Genomic DNA, 24,570 nt, shown 5'->3' with positions numbered 1-24,570 from the left:
AAAACCTTCCCATGCAGGACTTCCCTGGTGGTCCATTGGTTTAAGACTCTGCTTCCACTGCAGAAGGTATAGGTTCGATCCCTGGTTGGGGAACTAAGATCCTGCATGCCATGTGGCACAGTCCAAAAAAATTAAGAAAATTTTAAAAAATTAAAACCTTCCCATGAATAATTACAGTTATGGATAACAACTGTTGGTGGAGTGGGAGGGGGGCATGGAGGAATCAATGAGTTTACCATGCCACCAATAAATATAGAAGGAAAAGAGAATTATAAATTCACTATTTTTGAAAACTTCATTATAATAACTGATTCAGCAAGAATAATCAATGATGCTAAAACCATTGAGTGGAAATATATTGGGAAGCAAGATAAAACAGTCTCAAACTGTTTCCTGCCAGATTACTCATTAATGGCAACAACACAACAAATCCTGTGGAGAAATCTGCTGAAACCCTAAACAAGTGGTCAGAGTTATCATCAGTTACAAAACACACTGATCCTGTGATGTACCGAAAAAGAAACTGTTTTTATAATTCTGTAGTTTTTCTGCCCCCAAAGGTATCATCTAAATCTAAGCATGAAGAAACCATTGGACAACTTGTAACTGAGGGTTTGGATTGGCCTAGTTTCTTTCAAATTATCAGTATCATGAAAGACAAAGGCTCAGAATTATTTTGGATTATAAGTAGACATATAAAGGAGACTAAATAGACAGGATTTTGAATTCTGGATTGCCCAATACACCCCTCCCCCAAAAAAACCTTTTCTCTAAAGCATTACTAGGCAGAGAAGTTGGTGACAGTCCACTAAGGCCCATCGCAGATAAGGAGCTTGCTCCAGAATATAAATCGGTCACATCACTGTGCACACTATTTACTTCATTTGACATTTAAACCTCGCGAGACGTTGATGAAAGCAGCTGAGTATTGATTTGCATTCTCAGGGAAAATCCTTATCTCCTCTCCGGCTGGCATTAAACTTTCTGTGAATTATTTCCAGCCTCAAGACACACTTTGAGTAGCGTTTCTGAAGGATAGTCTTAGGAATGTGAAATGTATATTCAACTATCGTTTTTATCAATGTTAAATTTGCTGAACTTGATAATAGTACCAAGATTATTTAAGAGAGTGTCCTTGTTTTCAGGAGATACTTACTAAATTATTTACAGGTGAAGGGTCATCATGTCTGGAACTAACTCCCAAATGGTTTAGTAAAAAGTTGTGTGTGTGTGAGAAGATAAAGCACGAGTGTGAATGTGGAATGTTTAAAGAAAAAAAAAAGTGAGTCTAGTTGAAGAGTATACTATCCTGGTGCTATTCTTGCAAATTTTATGTAAGTTTGAAATTTTTAAGTTTAGGGAAAAAAAGAATGAGGAGTGAGTGTTCCAGAGAGAGGTACAAGTCAACCATGTTGTTGGTAACCAGCATTGAATGCTGTTGTTCATGAGCTTGAATATCAACTGAAGGTCTGGTTTTGAATCCAGTGTTTGAAGCAATCCATTAACATAGCTGTTAATGGATATAATAACTACTCATATGCCCTGGTTTATTGCTTCAGAGGGTGGTCATAGTCTTTGGTCTTGCAATTTTCCTCTTTATCTGAGCTCAGCCTCTGACTCTGGTCCTAGCTACTTTTATTGGGGAAAAATAAATAAATAAAACGGTCTAATTTGTGCTTTCTGCTGACAATCAGGTTTCCGAGCAGGAAATGGATGAAGTGATAGCACGCAGCACTTATCAGGAGAGCAAAGAGGCCAGTTCCTCTCCTGGCTTAGGTACTGTAACTGCACATCTTCATTCAACATTCAGAAGAGTCTCTCATTACGTTCCCCCTGGGGGCACTCCCCTGCGCAGTATTATTGGAGTCTTGGTAATTACCGGGTTTGGCAGAAGTAGCTGTCAAAGAGATTCCATGCTTTCCCTTAGCGGCTGCTTTTGATTTCTACAGTTATTTAATGTGCTGTATTAAAGCTCCAGCCATGCACGCTTTTTCTACTGCTTTAAGATAATTTGCAAAAATGAGTTAGCAACATTTCAGGTGTTTATGTACAATTCATGTTAAGTAGAACATGAATTCTACTTCATTCCAAGTAGAAATGAAGCGCTACCAAATTACCAGTTGTTTCGGTAGGCACGGTGTACAATCCAGCCAAAAACCTGGGATTTCTTTATATGAATTAAAAGTTTCAACTGAAAGGTAACAGGCTGCAAAAATCATGATTTTCCTCCTCCTTAAGTGGAAAGTTCTGTCATAGGAGGATTGCCCTAGTAAGAATTGCACATGAATTTAAAACATGAAACTTTGTACCAGGTTGGAAAAGTAATGTTTCCTGTAGAGTGGGAACCTCAAGGGACTCTGCTGATGTATCTGAACTCGAGATATTACTGATGTTAAGACTGATGTCAGGAGGAAACTGAGATGTGAGTTACTGGTTGCCAAAGGAAAAGGAAGGCGTATGGTTTTTTGGCAACCAAGAAGTACCCTAACTATTTGCATCCATAATTAATATATTGAAAGTGGGCACAGCCATAATGGACTCTTTATTCAACTCACTCATTCTCCTGAGCTGTCTGAAGGCTGTCCTCTCATAATCCCAATATATTCACTCAGCCATTTATAAAAGATTTGACTAAGCTATGATCCTGAAACTCAAAATCTTTTTGTTCATGGAATATAATTTAAAATCTCCATGCTAAGTCTTTTTGTCCTTCAACTAAAAACTATGGTAGATATTCAGCCCTCTCCCTCTTTCTTTCATGAGTTTTTTGAGTGCTGTTCCTTTCTTCATTCATCCTTCAATCCATTTATCAGTGATATCCATATATCACTGAACACTTGCTGGATCCTAGTGCTAAGCCCTGCAGGGCCCGATCAGTGATAGGTAAATAGTCAAGGAAGAAGAGAACAGGCATCCACTTGTAATTAAATTATATTATGCATATGGAAATTGGTATATGGGCAGTATAAAGTACTTCTGAAATGCAGAGGAAGTTACTTCCAACTATTAATAGGATCACCATGGAGTCAGTAGCATCTGAGGGCTTGAAGCTTGAGGAGAATCTTGGGAGGTGGGACGGGTACCCAATAGACTGCATGCACGTCCATTCCCACACACATGGCCCCTCCGTGCCTACTGAGCAGAGAGGGTTTTGTTTGATATGTCTGGCTCCTCCTTTTCCTGTTAAGAAGGTGAGCCTATTTTTAAGGATTTGAACTTCATTGTTTTTACAGTATGGTAAATTTTTTCCCCCAACAGGTACCCCCTTGAAGAGTCCTTCTTTTGCAAAAAAGGTGAGTCAAGACAAGGCACTTTGCTGCCTTGCCTAACTGGTTCAGTTCAGTTCAGCCGCTCAGTCATGTCTGACTCTTTGCAGCACCATGGACTGCAGCACGCCAGGCCTCCCTGCCCATCACCAACTCCCGGAGCCCACTCAAACTCATGTCCATTGAGTCGGTGATGCCATCCAACCATCTCATCCTCTGTCATCCCCTTCTCCTCCTCCTTCAATCTTTCCCAGGGTCAGGGTCTTTTCACATGAGTCAGTTCTTCGCATCAGGTGGCCCAAGTACTGGAGTTTCAGCTTCAACATCAGTCCTTCCAAAGAACACCCAGGACTGATTTCCTTTAGGAGGGACTGGTTGGATCTCCTTGCTGTCCAAGGGACTCTCAAGAGTCTTCTCCAACACCACAGTTCAAAAGCATCAATTCTTTGGCACTCAGCTTTCTTTATAGTCCAGCTCTCACATCCGTACATGACTTTTGGAAAAACCAGAGCTTTGACTATATGGACCTTTGTTCTGGAGCCCATAAATCAAACCACAGGGTCCAACCTGTATTTCTGCCCATGAGTCATCTTGGCCATTTTACACAGCAAACAGCAGAAATGTCCATTTGAGAACAAGTATATAAATGTGAGTTTCTTTTATTAATATTCATCCAGGAAAAGAACAAAACAACAAAATAAAAGAACTGAGCTACAGTTTGAAAAAATAACTGCCCCCCTGCCTTTTTTTAATAAAAGGGGCCTGGGCCAGTTTGGGGAGGGCATCTGCAACTTTAAGGAATCTTTCTTAGCTGGCTGTTTCAAAAACCCAGTGGATCAGAGAACAAGAGTCAAACTTGCCTGTTTTGTTGTTTCATCGGTAGGCTGAACCAGTGGCTTGGAATTCCTCCTCCTGTCTCGTCCACTAGTCTTCTTCCTGGGATGGTTGACGCATTGCTGCTGTGGTTTTTCTGATCACAGCCAAAAACGTATTTCTTAAAAACATTGTCTGGCAGCAATTGCCTTTTAATTCATTCATTGTTTAATTTAGCGATCCTAAAGTAAATGGAGGTGGGCGTTGACTATCACAGCTGTTTTGAGTGACCGCAGATGAAAACAAAGTGCTTTCGGGAAGATGGGACACAATTACTATTTAAAATGATCCACTCTGGCGCGTCTTCCTCATCTAGCACTGCCTTCTTCAACAGGACTCCCTGCTTTCTGAATCTGAACTCTCCCAGTACTTCGCTCATGATGCCCCAGGCCCGCTGTCTGACTTCATGGTGGCCGGCTCCGAAGATGAGGACCCTCCAGGGAGCGGCGGCAGCTCCGCGGAGCCCCCCGGCACCTCCCGTAAGCCCTGAATCTTCCGACTCCATGATATACGTCATGGAGTTTATACGTCACAGTGGTTTATACATCACAGTGCTGGGATGCGGAAAGAGAACTGGAGACCACACCCATGGTTGAGTAGGAGCCACCTTTCTACCCTGACTGAAAGGCAGAGTTTGATCTTGGAAAATGCAATGCATTCTTAGTGACCGGCCTCCCCACTTCTGCTGTCAACAGGCTGGGTGCACGTTCTGTATCCCAAGTGTGGAAGGATAAACTGCCCCCACCTTGGGATGCTATCTATACAGTGTAGTCTTGGAATTTGTGGCATTGAATCGTGGCTGATAATCTGATGGCCTTATGTTTTAGAGGAATCCTAACCAAATCCTTCACTAGATCATAAACTTAATTCTTTTTAGAAAGCAGTGAGTGAATGATTTAGAACATATGAGACAGATGTTATCAAATAGGTTTTTTGTTGTTTTTTTTTTTTTTAAAAAGACCTCATTGATTATTTCTCAGTACAATCTGAAATAATGACCTGATGTGAACTGCATTGACTCCTCACTCCCACCAGTGTGGTTTCCTTTTGCTCATTTCTAATGTCTGAATAAGAAAATCCCCTGTCTCAGACGAGGGAGAGGAGAACCTGTCTAGCTCGTTTGGAGCAGCCCATGTGCCTCCTCCAGGCTCTGATAGAAACGCTCTAAGGCGGAAGCACGTGTAATTTTTCACTACGTTTAACGAGATGCGAAGTTTGCAGAGCTCCCACGCTTTCCTTCCCTTCCCAGGTTGGAGTTTATAAATTATGTGTAGTCTCAGGCTCAGCTCACCACGTTCTCTGCACTCACGCCCCCATTAATCAAGCCCGGCTCCCTCCTGCTAGTGAAGGAAGGACCTCAGGTGATAAGAAAGTCCAGGTGTGCAGGGCTCGTTGATCCCCGGGCATCCTCCCCCAGGGAGTATTTGGAGCAGCATTTAGGTTGAACCCAGTAACGTGTTAGACATCATGGATGTCGACAAGTTACACACTTCTGTCTCTAGGCAGCACACATGTTTAAGTTGAACAATCCAGAGGTTAAGTTTAGAAAAAAAAAAAAATGAAAAAACAGTAGGCAGAGGAGAGGAGAAAGTTGGTTCTCTAAGAAAATCCCAAGAAAACGTATCGTTTATGCCTAGTGACCAGTGGCAGGAAGGCGTGCACCTAGCATCTGTGAACGCGGAAATGCTCGTGTGTAAAGAAGGGGGCGGGGGGGGGGACGTTAAATTAAAACACCACATCAGATGGGAAGCTATTTCACTTGACTTTTCTTCTCCCAACGCCAGCAGCTCACAAGGAGCCAGGAAAAGCCAGGGCCAACAGCCTTGTGTGTCTCGGAAGCCAGCGGGCCTCCGGGCCCTTCCACAAGCAGGTGACAATCGCCAGGCAAGCCAGTCTTCCCGGGAGCCCAGAGGTCCTCCGGAACCCCCTCCTGCGCCAGAGGAGGGTGGGCTGCTTTGATGATGACGCCAGCGACGAGGAAGAGTTTGATGGCGAAGGCGACTGTATTTCCCTCCCAGGGACCCTCTCGGGTCCCAGCAGGCCACTCACAGAGGACGACGCTACACACGTTTCAGTGGCCTCTTCCAAGGTCACAGGAGTCCACCGAGAGGAACACCCCAAGAAAACACTGGTCAGCAAGGCCTCCTCGGTGCCTCTCCTCGGCAGCTCGCTGGACTTCCAGGAGAGCCTCTCAGGAGGCATGCGGGACCCCCTTTCCCACACAGCCAGCCTGCTGGTCCCATCAGAGGCCCCCAAGGGTAGCCCTGGCTGCTCGGGGAGGAAGGAACTGTCAGGATCGAGGAGTTCGCCCAAACTGGAATGCAGAGCCGGGACGGGCACCCAGGGTCCGGCGAGCACAGACAGCCCCAGTTCCCTCCAGCAGAACGACAGCCTGGGGTCCAGGCACAAGCCTGTGGCCAGGGTCAGCCCACACCGCAAGAGGCCTGAGGCTGAGGCCAGGTCTAGGAGCGCAGAAGCAGCACACCTGAGCGATGGAGCCAGTGACCCATGCGGTCCAGACCTGAAAGTCCAGGATGGTTCCGTCCAAGTGACCGTGCCTGGTTATCAGCCAGGAGGAACTGTGGAGAAGGTAACTGATTTCTCTTAGTTACTTGGGATCCAGTGAGTCTTGTATGAATGAGTATGGAGCATGCTATAAAGCAGGGGTCCGCAACTTCCAGGATCTAATGCCTAATGATCTGAGGTGGAGCTGATGTAATAATAATAATAGCAATAAAGTGCACAATAAATGTCATGCATTTGAATCATCCTGAAACCACACCCCCCCTCCACACCAGTCTGTGGAGAAATTATCTTCCACAAACCTGGTCCCCGGTGCCAAAAAAGTTGGGGACCGCTGATGTAAACCATAAGGTAATCTTCCTGAAAGAAAGGATAATGATTGGAGAATCATCTTTCAATAGAGTCATTCATCTCAACACACGAACTGCTTGGGAGCCTAGTAATATATCACCAGATTGGTGGGGGGAGGTGCTTAAGTGTTGAGTCATGAGATTATTCGGCCGAAAGATATAATCCCTCTCTTCCCATACACGGGGCCTGTGGCTGATGATGGAAAGGCAGTGCCAGGCAGATGCAGGAAACCCCTGGGTCTGGGACCAGCTTCTCCACTGACTAAGTCGGTGGTCACTTAGGCAATAACTCGCCAAGCTACTGATCTTTCTGAACCGCAGTTGTCTGGACTGTAAAATAGGGATATTGCTGTCTTCCCTGATCATCTCACACAGTCACGGTGACTATCAAATACAGGTTAACAGTGCTTATGTCTGGCGGTTAAGGTTCTGCTTGATCCTTATTTTTTCAGTCTTTCCACAGTGATGATGTATAATTACAGCTACTCCTACCCTTGTTGTATCACATGAAGTAATGGGCATGCATTCACTGAGAATCGTATAATGTACCACAGTAAATGCAAGTTAATATTGTTTATGTTTCTACTTGTTTACCAGTATGTTAGAATGGCCCAGAATATCAAATTGCACATTTAAAAAAAAAATTTAATATACCTCCACTTTAGCAAGGAGAGGGTAAGAGAAACAAACATTATTTAGTCTCTTCAACATAAATACTTTCACTCAGAGCGGAGAATCTGAGATGCCTTATAAGGCTGCCCAGGCATGCCTCTGAGATAATGCAGGTTCGGTTCCAGACCACTGCAATCAAGCTGATGTCACAATAACGTCAGTCAAGTGTTTGGCTTCCCAGTGCATATAAAAGTTACGTTTACATGATACTGCAGTCTATTAATTGTGCAATAGCATTGTGTTTCTAAAAATAATGTACATACATTAATTCAAAAATTTTACTATTAAAAAATGTTAACTGAGCCTTTGTTGGATTGTAAATCTTTTTGCAACAGTAACATCAAAGATCACTGATCACAGATCACCATAACAAATGTAACAATGAAAAATTGTAAGATATTGTGAGAAATACCAAAATATGAGACACAAAATATGACGAAAGTGAACAAATGCTGTTGGAAAAATGGTACCAACATACCCGCTCAATGCAGGGTTGTCACAGACCGTCAACCTGTAAAACATGCAGTATCTGTGAAGTGCAATTTTTATGCCTGTATTTATAAAAATGTGTTTTCAAGTGATTTGTCAAACATATAATACACGTAAAGAGAAGCAGAAAATACAAAGTTGTAAAAGCTAATCTCAGCAGAAGGGTTTGTTTTTAACCTTATAGAAGTAGAAACATACACCTTTTTTTTCCTTCTGAAAATTGTTGTTACCTCCAACTAGTACATGTATTGGAGAAGGAAATGGCAACCCCCTCCAGTATTCTTGCCTAGAGAATCCTGTGGACAGAGGAGCCTGGTGGGCTGCTGTCCATAGGGTCACACAGAGTCGGACACGACTGAAGCGACTTAGCATGCATGCATTGGAGAAGGAAATGGCAAGCCACTCCAATATTCATGCCTGGAGACTCCCAGGGACAGAGGAGCCTGGTGGGCTGCCGTCTATGGGGTTGCACAGTCGGACATGACTGAAGTGACTTAGCAGCAGCAGCAGCAGTACATGCATTTTAAAATGTCATGTTCAGCTAATGGGTAAACCTCTTCCTTTTAAGGGTATTACAAATTTTGAATAACTATATAAAGCCAAATCATGGATTTTACTCAGATACCTTTTTTATAATAATTTATACCTATTAAAATAAAATGCCTTATACTTGTGAATTAGTATTCTCAGTAAGAACTTCGAACACCTTTTAAAATTTTTGTACAGAAGTTCAGCTTATCTTGTAAAATTTCTCATTCCCAAATTTTATTTATACTATATGGGAAAGAAAATTGAATGTGTTGCCCATAAAGTATTTACCCTTTATGTTGGAAACTTTAAAAAATGAGACGTTTTCTTTCGGAAAATAGATTGTCTCTTAATGTTTTTATTAATACTTTTTAAAACTGAGATGAAGTTTACTTAACATAAAGTCAGTATAGGAAAGGGAAGTCTGGCATGCTGCAGTCCATGGGGTCGCAAAAAGCTGGACATGACTTAGCGACAGAACAACAAAGCATTTTAAAGTGTAGAGTTGAGTGGCACTTGCTACATTCACAGTTCCGTACAGTCACTACCTCTTGAGTTTCAGATTCCTCCACTGTTTTCATGTCACATTTATGCCTTATTAGTAAATAGGAAATTCACTGAGTTGAACACTGTTGAGTTCCCTCAGCAGATAATTGACATTTTACTAAATGATTTTTTTTTTCTTTTTTTAAACAAAAGTAGCTAAATGATCATCTGTTTCACTTCTTTTTCCTCTGCTGCCACCTTTGGGCCACTTTATGACTCCTTCACTCAGAGGGTAAATATCAAATAAATCTGATCTAACATTTTAGCAAGGTTATTTTAAAGAAAACTTTCATAGTAGGTATTAGAAGAAAGGAAGATGAAGTAATTGACGCTTGGCTAAAGTACAGTTTTGAAACGTTAAATGCTGATTTTATTTATTCAGATTCTTCCTCTCCATGACTCCCAAAATGAGGAGCTGGTTTGGGTCTTGGACATCACAGTGCAATAGTATAACAGTAATGCTTTACCTCTGTGTAGCCTTTTGTATGCTGCATGTTGGGGTTTTTTTTTAAGATTGATTGATTGATTTTATTTTTTGGCTATGGTGGGTCTTCATTGTTGCACCTGGGCTTTCTCTAGTTGTCGTGCACAGGCTTCTCATCGTGGTGTCTTCTCTTCTTGCGGAACATGGGCTCCAGGGCAGGCAGGCTTCAGGAGTTGCAGCGTGGGTGCTCAGTAGTTACTGCTCACGGGCTCTGGAGCCTGGGCTCGTAGTTGTGGCTCACGGGCTGAGTTGCTCCGTGGCCTGTGGGATCTTCCCGGACCAGGGAGCATACCCATGTCTCCTGTGTTGGCAAGTGGATTCTTTACCACTGAGCCACCAGGCAAGCCCCACAACACTTGTTATTTGTTTTCTTGATTGAAGCCATCCTGAGGGGTTGAGATGCTATCTCATTGTGGTTTTGATTTGCCTTTTCCTAATCACCCTGGAGAAGGGAATGGCAGCCCACCTCAGTATTCTTGCCTGGAGAATCCCATGGACAGAGGAGCCTGGCAGGCCACCGTCCATGGGGTCGCAAAGTCAGACACGACTGAGCAACTAACACCACCACCACCACTACTGCTAATCACCCACATCTTAAAGTTAATGCTTAGGAAGAGTGACCAGGCCGTGAAATTTCTAGTTGGACCTTAAACCCAGAATCTGGGTCTTGTGGCTTCTGGTCCAGGGCTCCTTGAATTTTCCCAAACCAGCTTTCCTCTGTATATGATGTATTAGGATGCAGAAAACCTTGAAAGCCATTAACAGTGACTCACAGTTGTCCTTGTGCCAGGAATCTCTGGACAAGCTGTCCGTCGGAGATGGACAAGTCCCCACTGACTGGGGACCAGGTGGTACCCTGCCCCATCCAGACACCAGCCACCCTACAGAGAACCTACCTGAAGCCACATCCAAGCAGGGGCAACAACTCGGGACAGGTAAGATTATTTTATCACTTCCTAAGCTTTAGGATGGGAGAGTAGAAGTTAAATAATAAAAATGTTACATGGGGAAAATTTTGAGAGAGAGAGATCTTCATAGGCTAGTGATAAAAGCTACCTGCATTTAACAACTTTACTAGATCACTGGGCCAGAGTTCATGGGTGTCTGTCTTCAGCTAGTCTCCAGCATTTACTCATTTTGTGATATGTACCTTAGTGAATGAGGAACAAGATGATACAGAAGAATATCCTGCCCTTCAGAAACTTAACACTCTGTTTATGTGAAATCAAATGTACTGAAAAATGGCGGGAAAAACCTCCACCGAGAAGCAAAAAATTAATAATTCTTATGTATTGCATCTGTAGAGTAGCTGAGGAGCCTGAAGAGGTCAGCAAGATGCTCCCAGGCCTGTGTGACTGGTGCTGGCCCCAGCAGGCCGTCCTCAGCACTAACCCTAACCCTAAGTCAGATTATCCGCACACCTGTAACCTGCTCTGGTTAGGAAGCTACACCAGGCCCTCCACGCTCTTCTACACCCGTGACATCAGTTGTAAAGGCTGCTGGCCCTTCTAACCCATAAGGCACCATAATTGAGCCAGTATACTTCCCATTGTTGGGCGTTTGGGGGCTTTCCAAGTGAATGGATATTTTGAAAGGTGACATCATGGACTGCTTTCATGTAATTTAATCTCCATCAGTAAAACCTTTTTACATTACACACTTTGCACAAAAGCCAAATTGCTAACAAAATTTTAGGGTTTGCTCAGCGAGTGAATCAATCTGAAAAACAGCTATACATCCCTTCCTTTGGTGTCGTGGCTGCTTCTCCCTGTAGCTGGCACCTGCATCTGTACGTGCTTAGCCACTCAGTCGTGTCCAGCTCTGCGAACCCGTGGACCGTAGCCCGCCAGGCTCCTCTCCATGGGATTTTCCAAGCAAACACACTGGAGTGGGTTGCCATTCCCATCTCTAGGGGATCTTCCCGACCTAGGAATCAAACTCAGGTCTCCTGTATTGCAGACAGATTCTTTACCACCTGAGCCACCAGGGAAGCCTCCTAGTGGGCACCAGCAGAAACAGGAAAGTCATCCTGAAGGGAGTTCAAAAGATTGAGCAGGTTACGGTTGCTTGGGGGTAGGACGGGGAGAAGGGATGGTTAGGGAGTATGGGATGGACAAGTACGCACTGACCGCCATATTTAAAATGGATAAGAACACAGTCCCACAGTACAGCACGGGGAACTCTGCTCAGGGTTCTGTGGCAGCCTGGATGGGAGGGGAGTTTGGGGGAGAATGGATACGTGTATATGTGTGGCTGAGTCCCTTCGCTGTCCACCTGAAACCATTACAACATTGTTAATTGGCTATACTCCAATACAAAATAAAAAGTTAAAAAAAAAAAATTGAGCAGAGGAAAGGAGGCGGTGGGTGTGACTGTGTTGGTCCCCTGGCCTTCCGCGGGGGCCTGGGGAGGCTATCGGGTCTCCGAAGGTATCCTGATGAGCCGGTCTTGCCATCAGGTGGTCCCCACAGAGGCCATGTGGTCAGCGTGAGCTGCGGAGTCCACATCCTTGGGGAACCCCTGGCCACGAACTCTCTGACCCTGGATAGGCTGCTTACCACCCTGTGCCTCAGTTCCCCACCATCCCAGTGCAGGCGGTCACAGTGTTGGGAGGGAAATGAAGTGCACCAGAAACTGTTAGCACAGTGCCAAGTCCTACTAGTTCTTAACTATTGATCTAGGAACTTCAGCGGGGAAAGGCATATGCAGTTAAGGTGATCTGCATGGGAAATGCAGAATGACTATAACATCTGGGGGAGATGCGCTTCTCAAAGCAAAAACTTTCATTGTGACTGAGGTTTTTGTTCTACCCTCACTCAGACCCAGAGTTCATAAGGAAGTGCAAATCTAATGTTCTTTTTTCTGCCCGTTCCCCCGCCTATTGTAAGATGCCATGTGCCAGAAGTGGACAGACTAGCCCACGTGTGTGCAGGCTTTTTGAGGAGGAGCCTCCAGGACAGAGTGGCTCTCCAGACCTAGCACGTGGAGGGACTTCACTTCCAGGCGGGCGGCATCTGTCCCTGCACCTCGGAGAGCTCACGCTCTCTCTGGCTTCTCTGCTTTGATTCTCTTTCCTTCCTTGCCTTTCTCCTCCTGCTTGGCTTCTGCTCCAGAGATCCCCCCAGAATCCCACTCAAGTCCGCCAGCCCTCTGTCTCTGCTTCCCGGGATAATCTGACTGCCTCAGTCTCCCACACCCCTGACCCTGGTCAGGACATGCTGGAGGTCAGGGCAGGCTTCCATCTGTCTGGAGCATGCCACGCGTCTCCCTGAATCAGCCTCCTCTCCTGCGCTGAGTAGTCAATCCCTCAAATTCCCTGCTGGGACTCTTTCACTTTACTCTGTGACTCCTAATCCAAGGCACAAGGCTAAACCCCCATGTAATGTGCAGGGGACTGAATTGATTGCAGAATCAACCCAAAGCTAAGGAATCAAATAGAACAGCCCGCTGACTCCTGTGGCTTTTGCCATCAGAGGGCAGATGGTGTACAGAAACCCAAGTGCAGGATTTCTGGTGTCCCCTTGTCCTTATAAATAACCAGAAAGGGCAGAGGCAGAGGTCCTCCTGCCATCCATGCTGAGTTATTTTAGAGCCTCTAAAGCATGGTGGCATTTGTTCGATGTGCACACTCTGTAATTTTAGAGACAAAAACAGGCCTACATTTAAGCCATGGATTGTCTTTCTAAAAAAGCCCCAAAAATTGAGACTGTTTACAATTCTCTTGTTTTCATTGAGAAGTTTTCTGTTTTCTTACCTTTCACCCTGTGTTTTCCCCACCACTCCAACTTTTTTTTTTTATTCTCCACCCAGGAGCAGATGGCTCCCCAGACCCTCTCCCTTCCCCAGGGCAGAAGGGGGCGGCTCACCCTGACCCCAGCCAGACCTCGGTGGACACAGGGCCAGCGAGGCGACCTGAGGACCCTGGAGGGCCAGAGTCACCCAGGATCCCCGAGTCTGAGGACAGCACCTCCCCAGGGACAATGGCAACGGCTCATCCTGACCTCCGTGAGATGAGAGCAGCTCCCAACGCCAGCTCGCCCTGCGCCGCCCGGAAGGCAACGACCCCCAGGGGAGCAGGACCCACAGCTGAGGGGGCACCTCCGACTGGTGCTGGGCTGCCACAGGACCTCACGACCGGGGAGAAGAGCCAAGAGGGGGTTCCGGGTCACTGCGCCAAGGCTCTGCAAACCTCAGCAGTCCTTGTCCCCGGAAACTGCCAGGGGTTGGCTCTGCCCCAGGGAACAGACTCGGGGTCTTCCAGCGCCCCGCAGGCCAGCCCAGCCCTGCCATCGCCAAGTGACAAGGCCCAGGAGGTGTGTGGGGGTGCCTTGGGGCCCAGCTGCCCCGGAGGGAGCGGGCACTGCCCGGTGACAGACATCGACAGGCTCCTGGGGGAACTGGATGCCTCTGGAGCAAGGCTTCCCTCCCCCGGGAAAGGGGACCGGCTGAGCAGGGAGCAGGCTGCCCAGGGGCCACAGCCAGCCTCGGGGAGTCCGACCCCTGCCCCAAGGAGGCCTGGGGCGGCTGGTCCGGCCCCTCCCCCTCAGTGGGCCGGCCAGCCTTCGGTTTTGGATTCCATCAATCCCGACAGACATTTTACTGTGAACAAAAGCTTTCTGAGCAACTACTCTAGGAATCTCAGCAGTCTCCACGAAGACAGCACCTCGCTGTCAGGCCTGGGAGACAGCACCGAGCCGTCCGTGTCCCTCTCGTCCATGTACGGGGACGCGGAGGACTCGTCCTCGGACCCCGAGTCGCTCACCGAAGCCCCGCGAGCTCCCGCCCGGGACAGCTGGTCCCCTCCTCGTCCCCGTCCTCCTGAGCCTTCTCACAAGGGAGACACGACGGAGTCGGAGGAGGAGCAGGTGGAAATCTGTTCCGCGGATGGCTCCCCCGATCGACCCTCAGCCACTGCCCTGGCTCCCACCCGGGCGGCCGCCTGCCCTGCCCTCGCCGCAGCCCTGCCCCCCAGGGACGGAGCCCTGAGCCAGGTAGGGGCAGAAGCGGGCCACACAGCCCGCTTCGTGCCAGGCACCTCCACCCGCCCGCAGCCGCCGCCTCTTCTGTCAGACATGAGCTCTCTGGAGGCGGAGCCGCCTGAGGATGCGAGGGTCTCCCAAGACCCCAGGTCCCCGAGTGAAGAGGACTCTGGGGAAGCCACCCAGCCTCCTCCGGGCACCAGGCCTGTCCCCAGCCCCCCAGGCACCCTCGGTTCTCCTAACATGGTGAATGGTTTGGAGTATGACTGTTTGGATGACAAGACTCCACCTGAGAAACAAGAAACAGATGTTCACACTGCTGAAAACCAAGCCTCCTTCAGGGCGTGTGTCCCCAAGAACGGAGACTCAGCTCTGGGAACCCTGCACATCTCCGGAGGTCAAGGCCCAGAGGACTTGTTGCCAAAGCCAAAAGCCACCTCCAGGCGGCCCCTCATGGCCTGGTTTAAAGAGATAAATAAGAACAATCATGGGACGCATCCGCAGAGCAAAACTGAAGCGGAACAATCCACGCTGCTGGCCAGAAGTCCCGACCCCAAGGCCCAGGTGCTGAGCTCAAGCCACAAGAAGGGGGCCCCTGTGCCGGATAGCCCCCCTCCTCGGCTGAATCTTGAGAATAAAGACCTGCCTGGGAAAAGTTCCATGGAAACCCTTTTGAGTAACTGTCAGAAACCCAAAGCCGGTCCTAAGCTGAAGAGACTGAGCGTCAGAAGCAAAAGCAAAGTCAGTTCCGAGGCCCCAGCCGCCCACACGGGGAAGACGGCGGGTGCGGAGCGCAGGAAAGCCCTGGTCTCGCCCCAGGCCTCCCATAGGATGCTCTCCAAGGTGGCGGCGCACCGGCTCCACGCAGCTGACCACGAGGAGCTGGACAAGAATGCCGCAGTCGCCCCCCAGTCTCCCCAGTGTGTGGAGGCCAAGCTGCCCCCTGGGACCCCGGGCTCCCTGAAGCCCTCTGCATCCGACTCGAGCATCAGGATGTTCGTTTCGCCCGTGACCACCCCCAAGACCCTTCCTGAGCAAGGTGGGTATGGTAGGCTCCACCCGGCTGTGCATGCGGAACCCGACCGAAGCTGCCCAGCTGCCACCAGACCTCCCAAGTGTGGTCCAGAGAGCAGGGCTCCCCTGGCATCCCCGGGGCCACCAAGTCCCGCAGCATCGAGGAGCGGCATGTCCACAGCGGCCATCAAGTGGGAGGTCCCCACTTCCGGGCAGGGCGAGCGGTTCCCGTCCAGCCAAACGGACTCCGCAGCAGAAGCTGCCCTGCCCGGGGTGACTGGTGACAAAAGAAGCAAAATAATTGCCGGTGAGCCTCCCGAAAGAACCAAGCAGCTGAAAATCATTGAGATCCCTTCTGAAAGGATGCTAAAGAGCACATCGGGTGACATGCCAGCTGAGCGGGACAGACAGGGGGGGCTCTTGTCCCAGAGCAACCGTCAGGAGAAGAGTGAGGTTGGGCTCTGTCACCAGCCAGGGGAGTCCTCCCCAAACCACCTGTCCTCACTCCCAACCCGGGTCTCCCAGGTGGAGCTGGAAGCACAGCAGCGATCTGTCAGCCTGGCAAGACTCTCCTCCTCTTCCTCCCCGCAGCTGCCAGCTAGAAAGGCCGATCCCGGCCAGATGGCCGATGCCCTGGGGGTGCCCAGGAACAGCCCACAAGCGGGCCCAGTGCTGGACGACCATCCCTACTTCACGCCAAGGCCAGCGACCAGGACCTACTCCATGCCAGCCCAGTTCTCCAGTCATTTTGGCCGGGAGGGCCATGCCCCGCAGAGCCCAGGGCGTGCCCCTCGGGACAGCCAGATCCCTGGCACCAGCGGGGGCCTCTTCGAGGCCAAGGCATCCAGAGGCACCGTTCTCAGCCTGGCTAATGGTCAGGCCGTATACAGCGTAAAGCCCCTGCTGGAGACTTCAGGAAACCTTCCGACAGCAGACGAAGCAGATGTCCTGTCCGCCCAGGAAACCAGCTGCCAGCTCACAGACAGAGTCACAGTCACCAGGAGACATCACTACTCCCCGCAGAACTGGCCCCATGAACCCACCTCCTTTTTCTCTGTGAAGCAGAGGATCAAGTCTTTCGAGAACCTGGCCCACTCTGACCGGCCCGTGGCCAAGGCCGGGGCCTCCCCCTTCTCATCAGTGAGTTCCAAGCCTCCCATCGGGAGACGGTCATCCGGCAGTGTGGTTTCCGGGACGCTCGGCCACTCTAGTGACCCAGCGGCGAGGTCGCTGAGACGCAGCCTGAGTTCCTGCAGTGAAAGCCAAGGTGAAGCCAGCACCGCCATCCCCCCGATGACCAAGTCCCCGTCCAGCATGATGCTGACCATCTCTCGGCAGACCCCAGCAGACGCCCGTAACAAGGGCACTGACTCTGACCCCAAGAGACCACCTGGTCCTTCGGGCATCCCTGCCCCGACCGCAACCCCTGCCTCTCCTGCCAAGAGGAACAAGTCCTCGGTGCGTCACACGCAGGCCTCACCTCTGTCCCGCTCGAAGCTCCAGGAGCTGAGAGCCCTGAGCATGCCCGACTTGGACAAGCTCTGCAGCGAAGACTTCTCAGCAGGACCATCTGCCGTGCTCTTCAAAACCGAGCTGGAAATTGTCCCCCGGAGGTCGCTTGGCTCCCCTGCTGGGGGCCTCGCTGGGTCCACTGCCCTTTCATGCCCCGAGGATGGGGCAGACAGGGCCTGTCCCAAAGCCACTGACCCCAGAGCACCCAGTTCAGCCCACGATGTGGGTGAGACCACCCAGGATCTGCCTTCTGGAAGAAGTTGGTCAGTTAAGTAAGTGTCCCCCTCTTCCCCTTTTATGTAATTTTTTTTTTTAAATGGATTAGTTCTAGACTTTTACAAAAGTTGCAAAACTAGTGCAAACTTCCCATGTACATCGCACCTAGCTGCTCCTTAGGTTAACATCTTACATAACCATGGTCCATTTGTCAGAAGTTAACACTGAAACAACACACAATTAGCTAAATGACAGACTTTATTCAGATTACACTGAATAAATCCCACTAACATCCTTTTTCTATTCCAGCCTCCAATTTTTTTTTTTTTTTTAATACTAGTACTGGAAAATAAAGTGCCTGCAGGGAAGTGTTTGTCAAAATGTTGCTCTAAAGAGAGGCTTTTGTAGGACAGGGCACTTTGTAAAAACACAGAGCAAGAGAGAGAGATGGTACGATGAGGAAACCTGACCATTGGGGGAGGATTGGAGCCTTTGAAAGTGACCGAAGTCAAACAGGAAACTTCTAGTATGTTTTAAAATATTTCACTGGAGCCTATACAATATTTAATATGTCTGAAATTTTCTGTTCAAGTTCAGCATTGGTCCCCTAACATCTTGGAGGGATCCTAGAATCCATAGGAATTCCCACTGCTGTTGGCAGTGAATGAAATTTCAGTTGAGCGTTTGAGCTTCTTCAAGCAGTTTGAAATGGAGTTGTGACCAAAAGAGAGCATGAAAATCAGAAAATACCTGCAACGTGGTAGAAAGGAGATCATTCTTAATGCATCCTAGTACAGTGGAGAAGTTTTTTTCTTTAACGTTCTTCCAATATGTTTATATTATTTAGTTTGCAACAACTCCTGGTCTCAGCAGGGGATCAGCAAAGACTGCAGTCCGTTCTGTCGTCAGTGGGGTCCAGATCTACTGTCCTCACTCTCATTCAGGAAGCGAAAGCACAATCAGAGGTGAGTGGAATACGGAAAATGGGAGGAATGCATCCCTGTGTGCGTAGAACTAAGCCCCTTTGCTGTTCACCCCAAACTACCACAGCATTATTAATCAACTATACCTCAATACAAAATAAAGTTTAAAGTTTGGGGGTGAAAAAAAAACAACAAAACTACAAACACAGGAAGATGGGACTGCTGCCACCTCGGTGCTCAGGCGTGTGCCACAGCTTTAGAGGACCCAGGAGAGTCCTTCTCCCAAGTCCCGTGCGGCAAGTTCAGCAGCGCAGTCTGATCTGTCTTGGGTGCTTGCAGCTTGCTTCAGAAGCTTGTTTGTCTTGAATTTTTCAGTGCCAGATTGGTGTTTTACTCCGCCAGGAGCAACTAGTTACCATCTTCCCCACCCACCCCCCACCTGGAGTTTGTCTGCAGCAAGTGCTGCCAACAGGACTCGGCATGTTGGAACGGTGGGGGAATGGCCATGAGTACCTCTGTCCATCTCAAAAGTACCTCCGTCCACCTGAGTGGACATAACTGCCTGTGAAGGGAGCCACCTGCTGGGGAAACGAGAGTTAACAGCTGTGTGGCCCTACTCTGGGGCTTCCCTGGTAGCTCAGATGCTAAAGAATTTGCCTGCAATGCGGGAGACCTGGGTTTGATCCCTGGGTCTGGAAGATCCTCTGGGGAAGGGAATGGCAACCTACTCCAGTATTCTTGCCCAGAGAATTCCATGGACAGAGAAGCCTGGTGGGTTACAGTCTATAGGGTCACAAAGAGTTGGACACAACTTAGTGACTAACAGTCCTACCCTGGCCCCAATTACAAGACCTTCAAAGAAGCAGATTAGTCGTTACAAGTCAAGTCTTTCGATAAATTGGATGTGACAGTAAACAATAACAAAAGAAACCATGGGTTCATATTCAGAATACTTCTCTGAAGCATGTTAATTTCTCAGAAGGATTCATTAAGATGTGAACCCAAATAAATGAATATTTTTTATCCAGAGGAAAAAAAGCAAATATGAACAATTTTTCTTGAGTGGTAATATACCTGGTCACTGATACCACCTGAGAACACGATTCCAGAAATTCTAACATTACCCAGAAGGGTACCCAGATGTGACATTGGCATCTAATATGGAATGAACCAGAATGGAGAGGAGATGCGGAGGGTTCCTTTCAGCTTCTACTCCCTTTGGCTTCTCTGTCCCTGGTTTGGTCTGTGTGGTTAGGAAACATCTTGAGACATAACAGCATTTTTTACTTTCAGCAAGAGGGACTGTTCCATCCGCTCCCTTCTTTCATCGACTTGTTACAAATCATGAAAGCCTTACTCTTGGATTTTGTATCAAGGTGGCTCAGTGGGTTCATACTTTGCCAGGCTCTTTGCTCCAGACATTTTAGTGTTAGATATGAGGGGAAAACCAAAAAGCCTCAAACGAGCTCACACTTGAGAGGCACACTGTCAGGGACCACAAACACAGCAGAGACTCTGGTGTGGACAGCGTGCTGAACGCCATCCTGGGGTCATCTCCCGGCCTCCCTCACCTCCTCACCCTGGTTCCATATTCACCACCAGCAGGTGTTGAAGATTATTCCAATTTTGATCAGAATGCAGTTTGCTTTTGCCTTTTTTCTAATTGTCTTCAGTTAATTTTGGAGAGGAGCTGTGAGTAGAGACGTCCTTTCTCTGTCATCTTCAGAAGTTTACTACCTTGCTTTTTTTCCAATGAGTGTGATCTGCACGTGTTGTACTGACTTCCTGTGGCCTCTGGAGGGTGCTGTGAGAGATTTAGAGTCAGGAAACAGCTCTAGTCTTGACACTTCAACACGTGCAGATCTTGGGAGAGCTCTTGAGGACCATCTAGCTTCCCTGATGCTGTGCTCACCTTTTTGGAGAGTCAACACTTAGCCTAGCAGTCAGTCTCTAGCACACTTGTATCCTCAAACACAACTAGAGCAAGAAAAAATCTGAATAAATTAAAATCTTGGTGGTATATCCCAGAATGCAGGAGAGTCTCCTTCTTAAATATTTTCTTTGCTCCAGTAAGGCATTTAAATATCTGAACAGTATTTCTAGTTCAGCATCCCATTTCCAGAAGCTGCACTGAGAACACTTCCCAGACCACATGTTCCTGTTTTTGTGAGAAAGCCTAGTCATCACTCCTCTCTGGTGACCAGCGTCTGAGTGTATATATGCTTGAACTTGCCCATGAAGTAAACATCCCAGCCCCCCAAAGTTCTGCTGGATACTCCAGTGTCAGCTTAGGTTTGAATGAACCTCTTTAGAGGGGTGTAAAAATGCTCTGGATTACTCTTTAGAACTAATACTAAACATTGTTTTTTTATATATTGGTTTCTTTGCCCAGCAAAACAAAGAGGTGGTCTTCTCTTTCAACATTCTCACTTTCTCTGTCACAGCCAGCCTGGTTATTATTCTATTCTCTTTCTGTTGCTGAGCTTGGGAACACCTTGAATTGATGGATTATAAATCAATTACTTCATGGGAAACCTAGCAACACAGCTCTTTAAAATGATGCTGAATCATATCTAGCATGTGGGCAAAGGAAGTCAAAATTCAGAATAATTAGCCCGAATAATTTTATTTTAAAATCCTTATTCCAAGGTACCTTTGATGCTTAAAACACAGGAACGTCTTCTGTTATTTAACCCTAGGACTCAGTTACTAAGAATGTTCTAGTCCCAGTGAGTTGACAGTTTTATATGTACTTCCCATTTTTCAAAATACTTCTGTGTTTTTTAACTACCAGTTCATTCTTTGTATCTAAAATCCAATGAGCTTAACATGGTGGGGTTGAAGGGGTGTAAAACTTACGGCTTCAATGTGCTTTATCCTGTCTTGGCACCTATACTTCTCTCTGCTACTGACAACACGGGCTTTGCTCAATTGTAGACTAAGAAAACTGTAAAGAATTCCTTTCATGATTGACTTACGTGCTATGATCAGATTTGGGAACACACCATCTGGTGCTGAGAATGGCTTATAAGTGTCCCATGTCCCTGCCCCCATCCTGGTTCATATGACCTCCCCATTAGTCCTAGAGCTATAAGATAGACCCTTGAAACTCCGCATAAGCACCACGCAGGAGGAATGCAGGGTATTTGAGATGGGCCCTCCACTCCCAATATCGTGTGGAGGCACCTAAAGAACCATCAAGGTTAGCAGTAACAAGCCCCACACACAGTACTGTGGGGAGGATGTGTTCAAAACTTCCTTACTGTGGCACAAGAAATATGTTGGTTTCTGTTTCTTTTCACTAGAACAAAGAAGATATTTGCTTCATAGTCTTGAATAAAAAAGAAGGCTCAGGTCTGGGATTCAGTGTGGCAGGAGGGACAGACGTGCAGCCAAAATCAATTGTGGTAAGTGACACTGTGGAGATGCTGTCGGGTCACCCGTGCAGCAGCCTGAGAACTTGATCAGCACAGAATTCATGTCAGTTGGTTCAAAGAATGCGGGGGGGGGGGGGGGGGGGGGTCCTGTCACCAAAACCAAGTGGGGAAAGTGGTACGTAATGTTTTCATTGACAATCATAGGCACTTTTAACACATAGCGAGTGACCTAAGATGATGCTACATACAAACAGTTGTCTACATCCTCATATTCACCTAAACATTTTATTGGTTTAAGATGAAACTTAGAACTAATGGACCAAAACTTGCATTTGCTTATAAATCAGTTCTTTCTCAAGATTAAACTTTTATATCACTCAAGAAGCCTCTGAAATCAAGAAGCCTCCCTAATGGAGGTCAGCTTCCTTGGGCAAGACCCGGTTCTGTTCATCTTTTTTCTTATTGCCCCATGGAGCACCAGTATTCTTGCCTTGAGAATCCCGTGGACAGAGGAGCCAGTCCATGGGGTCGCAAAGAGTTGGACACAATTAAAGTGATTGAGCATGCACATGGAGCACCAAGGGCCATTTTGGACGCTGTCAAGAATAAAACTGTATTGAGGTGCTGCTGCTGCTGTTATTAATCCTCTTTCTCACAGGGAATGTTTTTGGTAAACCAAGTGTTTGTATCACATGGGAAACTTCCCATTAGAAACTTAAATGTTACTACAGATTGGCCCTTTTTCTGGACGTCTTAAGTGAACTTGGCTCTGTCCTCTCCTTGTCGCAGGTCCACAGGGTGTTTTCTCAGGGGGCGGCTTCTCAGGAAGGGACTGTGAGCCGAGGGGATTTCCTGCTGTCCCTCAACGGCGCCTCACTGGCTGGCTTAGCCCACGGGGACGTGCTGAAGGCTCTGCACCAGGCACAGCTGCACAAAGATGTCCTCATGGTCATCAAGAAAGGGAGTGATCAGCCCAGGCCCTCCAGCCGGCAGGAGCCTCCCACAGCCAACGGGAAGGGCTTGGTGTCCAGAAAGACCAGCCCCCTCGAGCCTGGAACAGGTAAGAAATCAATTCAGCAGCTGCGGTGGCCTGAGCTATTTGTGATGGTTTTGGCGAGAATGGCGCGGATTCCACTGAACACGTAAGAAACTGTTCCTGTCCAGATGCCTCCAGGGTGTCGGGCGTGTTTGTTGTCTGCCCTCTGCTGCACTGTCTTGCTCTTATTCTTCTAGAAACCGAAGCCCTTCCCAGGACAGGCAAATACCTTACTTACCAGATCTTGTCATGCTTAACCTTTGCCCTTGCACTGTCTCAGCAGTTTGGTGTACTTTGTTTTCTTCTCTTTTGGGCCACATGGCTTTGAGACCTTAGTTCTCTAACCAGGGACTGAACCCTGGCTCTGGCAGTGAAAGTGCTCCGTCTTAACCACTGGACCACCAGGGAAGTCCTTGTTTGGTGTATTTTCAGTGCAATCCTGGAAATTTAAGCTGTCAAAGGAAACCACTGGGCACTCAGTCCTAACAGCTTTCAGAGTTTGTAAGACTCAGGAACTCAGATATAGAAAAGGCTGTCCTGAAATTTATAATCACTAAGTATTCCTATAGCCGCTTCAGGGCATCTGGCCTTGAACCAACTTTAACAGAGTTACCAAACTACACGCACGTTCAGGGCATAAATTTCTTTCTTCGTATTCCTATTCTTCAAGATCCCCCCGCCCAGGGCTCTACCAGATCCAATATGCCTTACCCATGATAAGGTGATTATACCTCATCAAGCACTGACTGCAGCCCACTTGGGCTTGATGTTCGAGGTGCCTAGGAAGCTTTTTAAAATCCCGATGCCCAGGAAATCCCCAGGTCAATTAAGTTAAACTCTGAGGGTGAGTGTGGAGTGAGGGACGGGGGCCCAGTATCTTTTTAAGGTTCCCAGGTGATTGCAGTATGGGCCCGTTTTCCTGTTTAACTAAAAGTAAAATGACCTACTGAATAATGGTGCCCCACCCTCTGTGAGGAAGTTTCTTTCAGACCATGTGGAATGAGTGAGTGAAGTTGCTCAGTCATGTCCGACTCTTTGTGACCCCATGGACAGTAGCCTGCACCAGGCTCCTCCGTCCATGGGATTTTCTAGGCAAGAGTACTGGAGTGGGTTGCCAGGGAATCTCTGCGACCCAGGGATCGAACCCAGGTCTCCCGCATTCTAGACAGACACTTTACCATCTGAGCCACCAGGGAAGTCCAAAGGCCTTCTTTAAACCACAGGAATGGCCTTTATATTCAAAGGTGGTGATGCTACCTTGGCCCCAACCCCAAGTGGACAGTTTAATCTGTTTGTGGTCCTTCCCCTACCTCCCAAGCAAATAAGTGCCCTTTCCACTCAACTCAGACATCCTTCCCTGGAAGGGAAATAAACGGCAAATTTACACTCTGTATTCAGACCCCCAAGACAAACCTCAGCACACAGAGTAGGCACAGGATTGTTGCTATGGAGCTGGCATCACCACGGAAACGCTCTCCCCAGAGTGGAGCCAGGAGATGGCAATGAAGACAGCTAGTGTGATACAGACAGACAACCAGAAGCAGGGGTACCCCTCACAGGAGGAGGACGGAAGCACCACGTCTCCCATGAGGCCTGGCATTTGGGTATCACAGGTTGTCAGAACCAGACTGTGATGTTCAGCTGCCAAGGTTGGCAGGAAATCGAATCTGATTCCCAAAGCGTGACTTGAGTCTACTCTGAGATGTGCACTGACTGTGGGGATTTCTGCCTGGGCAGCAGTGCCATGTCTGTGCTGGCAGAAGGTGCTCAGGCGAGCAGAGG

The 24,570-nt window shown here is 47.8% G+C and overlaps 1 protein-coding gene across 2 annotated transcripts in view; it reads left to right on the top strand.

The window, feature by feature from the left end:
• PDZD2 (PDZ domain containing 2) overlaps nt 1–24,570 on the top strand; it is a 260,003-nt gene that overhangs the window by 227,308 nt on the left and 8,125 nt on the right. The window contains exons 14-22 of one of the 2 annotated variants that reach the window (XM_061129279.1): nt 1,695–1,776; nt 3,259–3,293; nt 4,474–4,618; nt 5,927–6,729; nt 10,522–10,666; nt 13,542–17,508; nt 18,300–18,417; nt 21,681–21,782; nt 22,542–22,812. In XM_061129279.1, the coding sequence (XP_060985262.1) occupies nt 1,695–1,776; nt 3,259–3,293; nt 4,474–4,618; nt 5,927–6,729; nt 10,522–10,666; nt 13,542–17,508; nt 18,300–18,417; nt 21,681–21,782; nt 22,542–22,812 (5,668 nt within the window). Of the gene's footprint in view, nt 1–1,694; nt 1,777–3,258; nt 3,294–4,473; nt 4,619–5,923; nt 6,730–10,521; nt 10,667–13,541; nt 17,509–18,299; nt 18,418–21,680; nt 21,783–22,541; nt 22,813–24,570 lie in introns of both variants that reach the window. The other variant, XM_061129281.1, reaches the window with a different exon arrangement.

Source organism: Dama dama, chromosome 25 (assembly GCF_033118175.1).
Source record: "Dama dama isolate Ldn47 chromosome 25, ASM3311817v1, whole genome shotgun sequence".
Lineage (NCBI taxonomy): Eukaryota > Metazoa > Chordata > Mammalia > Artiodactyla > Cervidae > Dama > Dama dama.
Note: the sequence above shows the minus strand (reverse complement) of the source record. Positions and strands in the feature narration are given on the sequence as shown.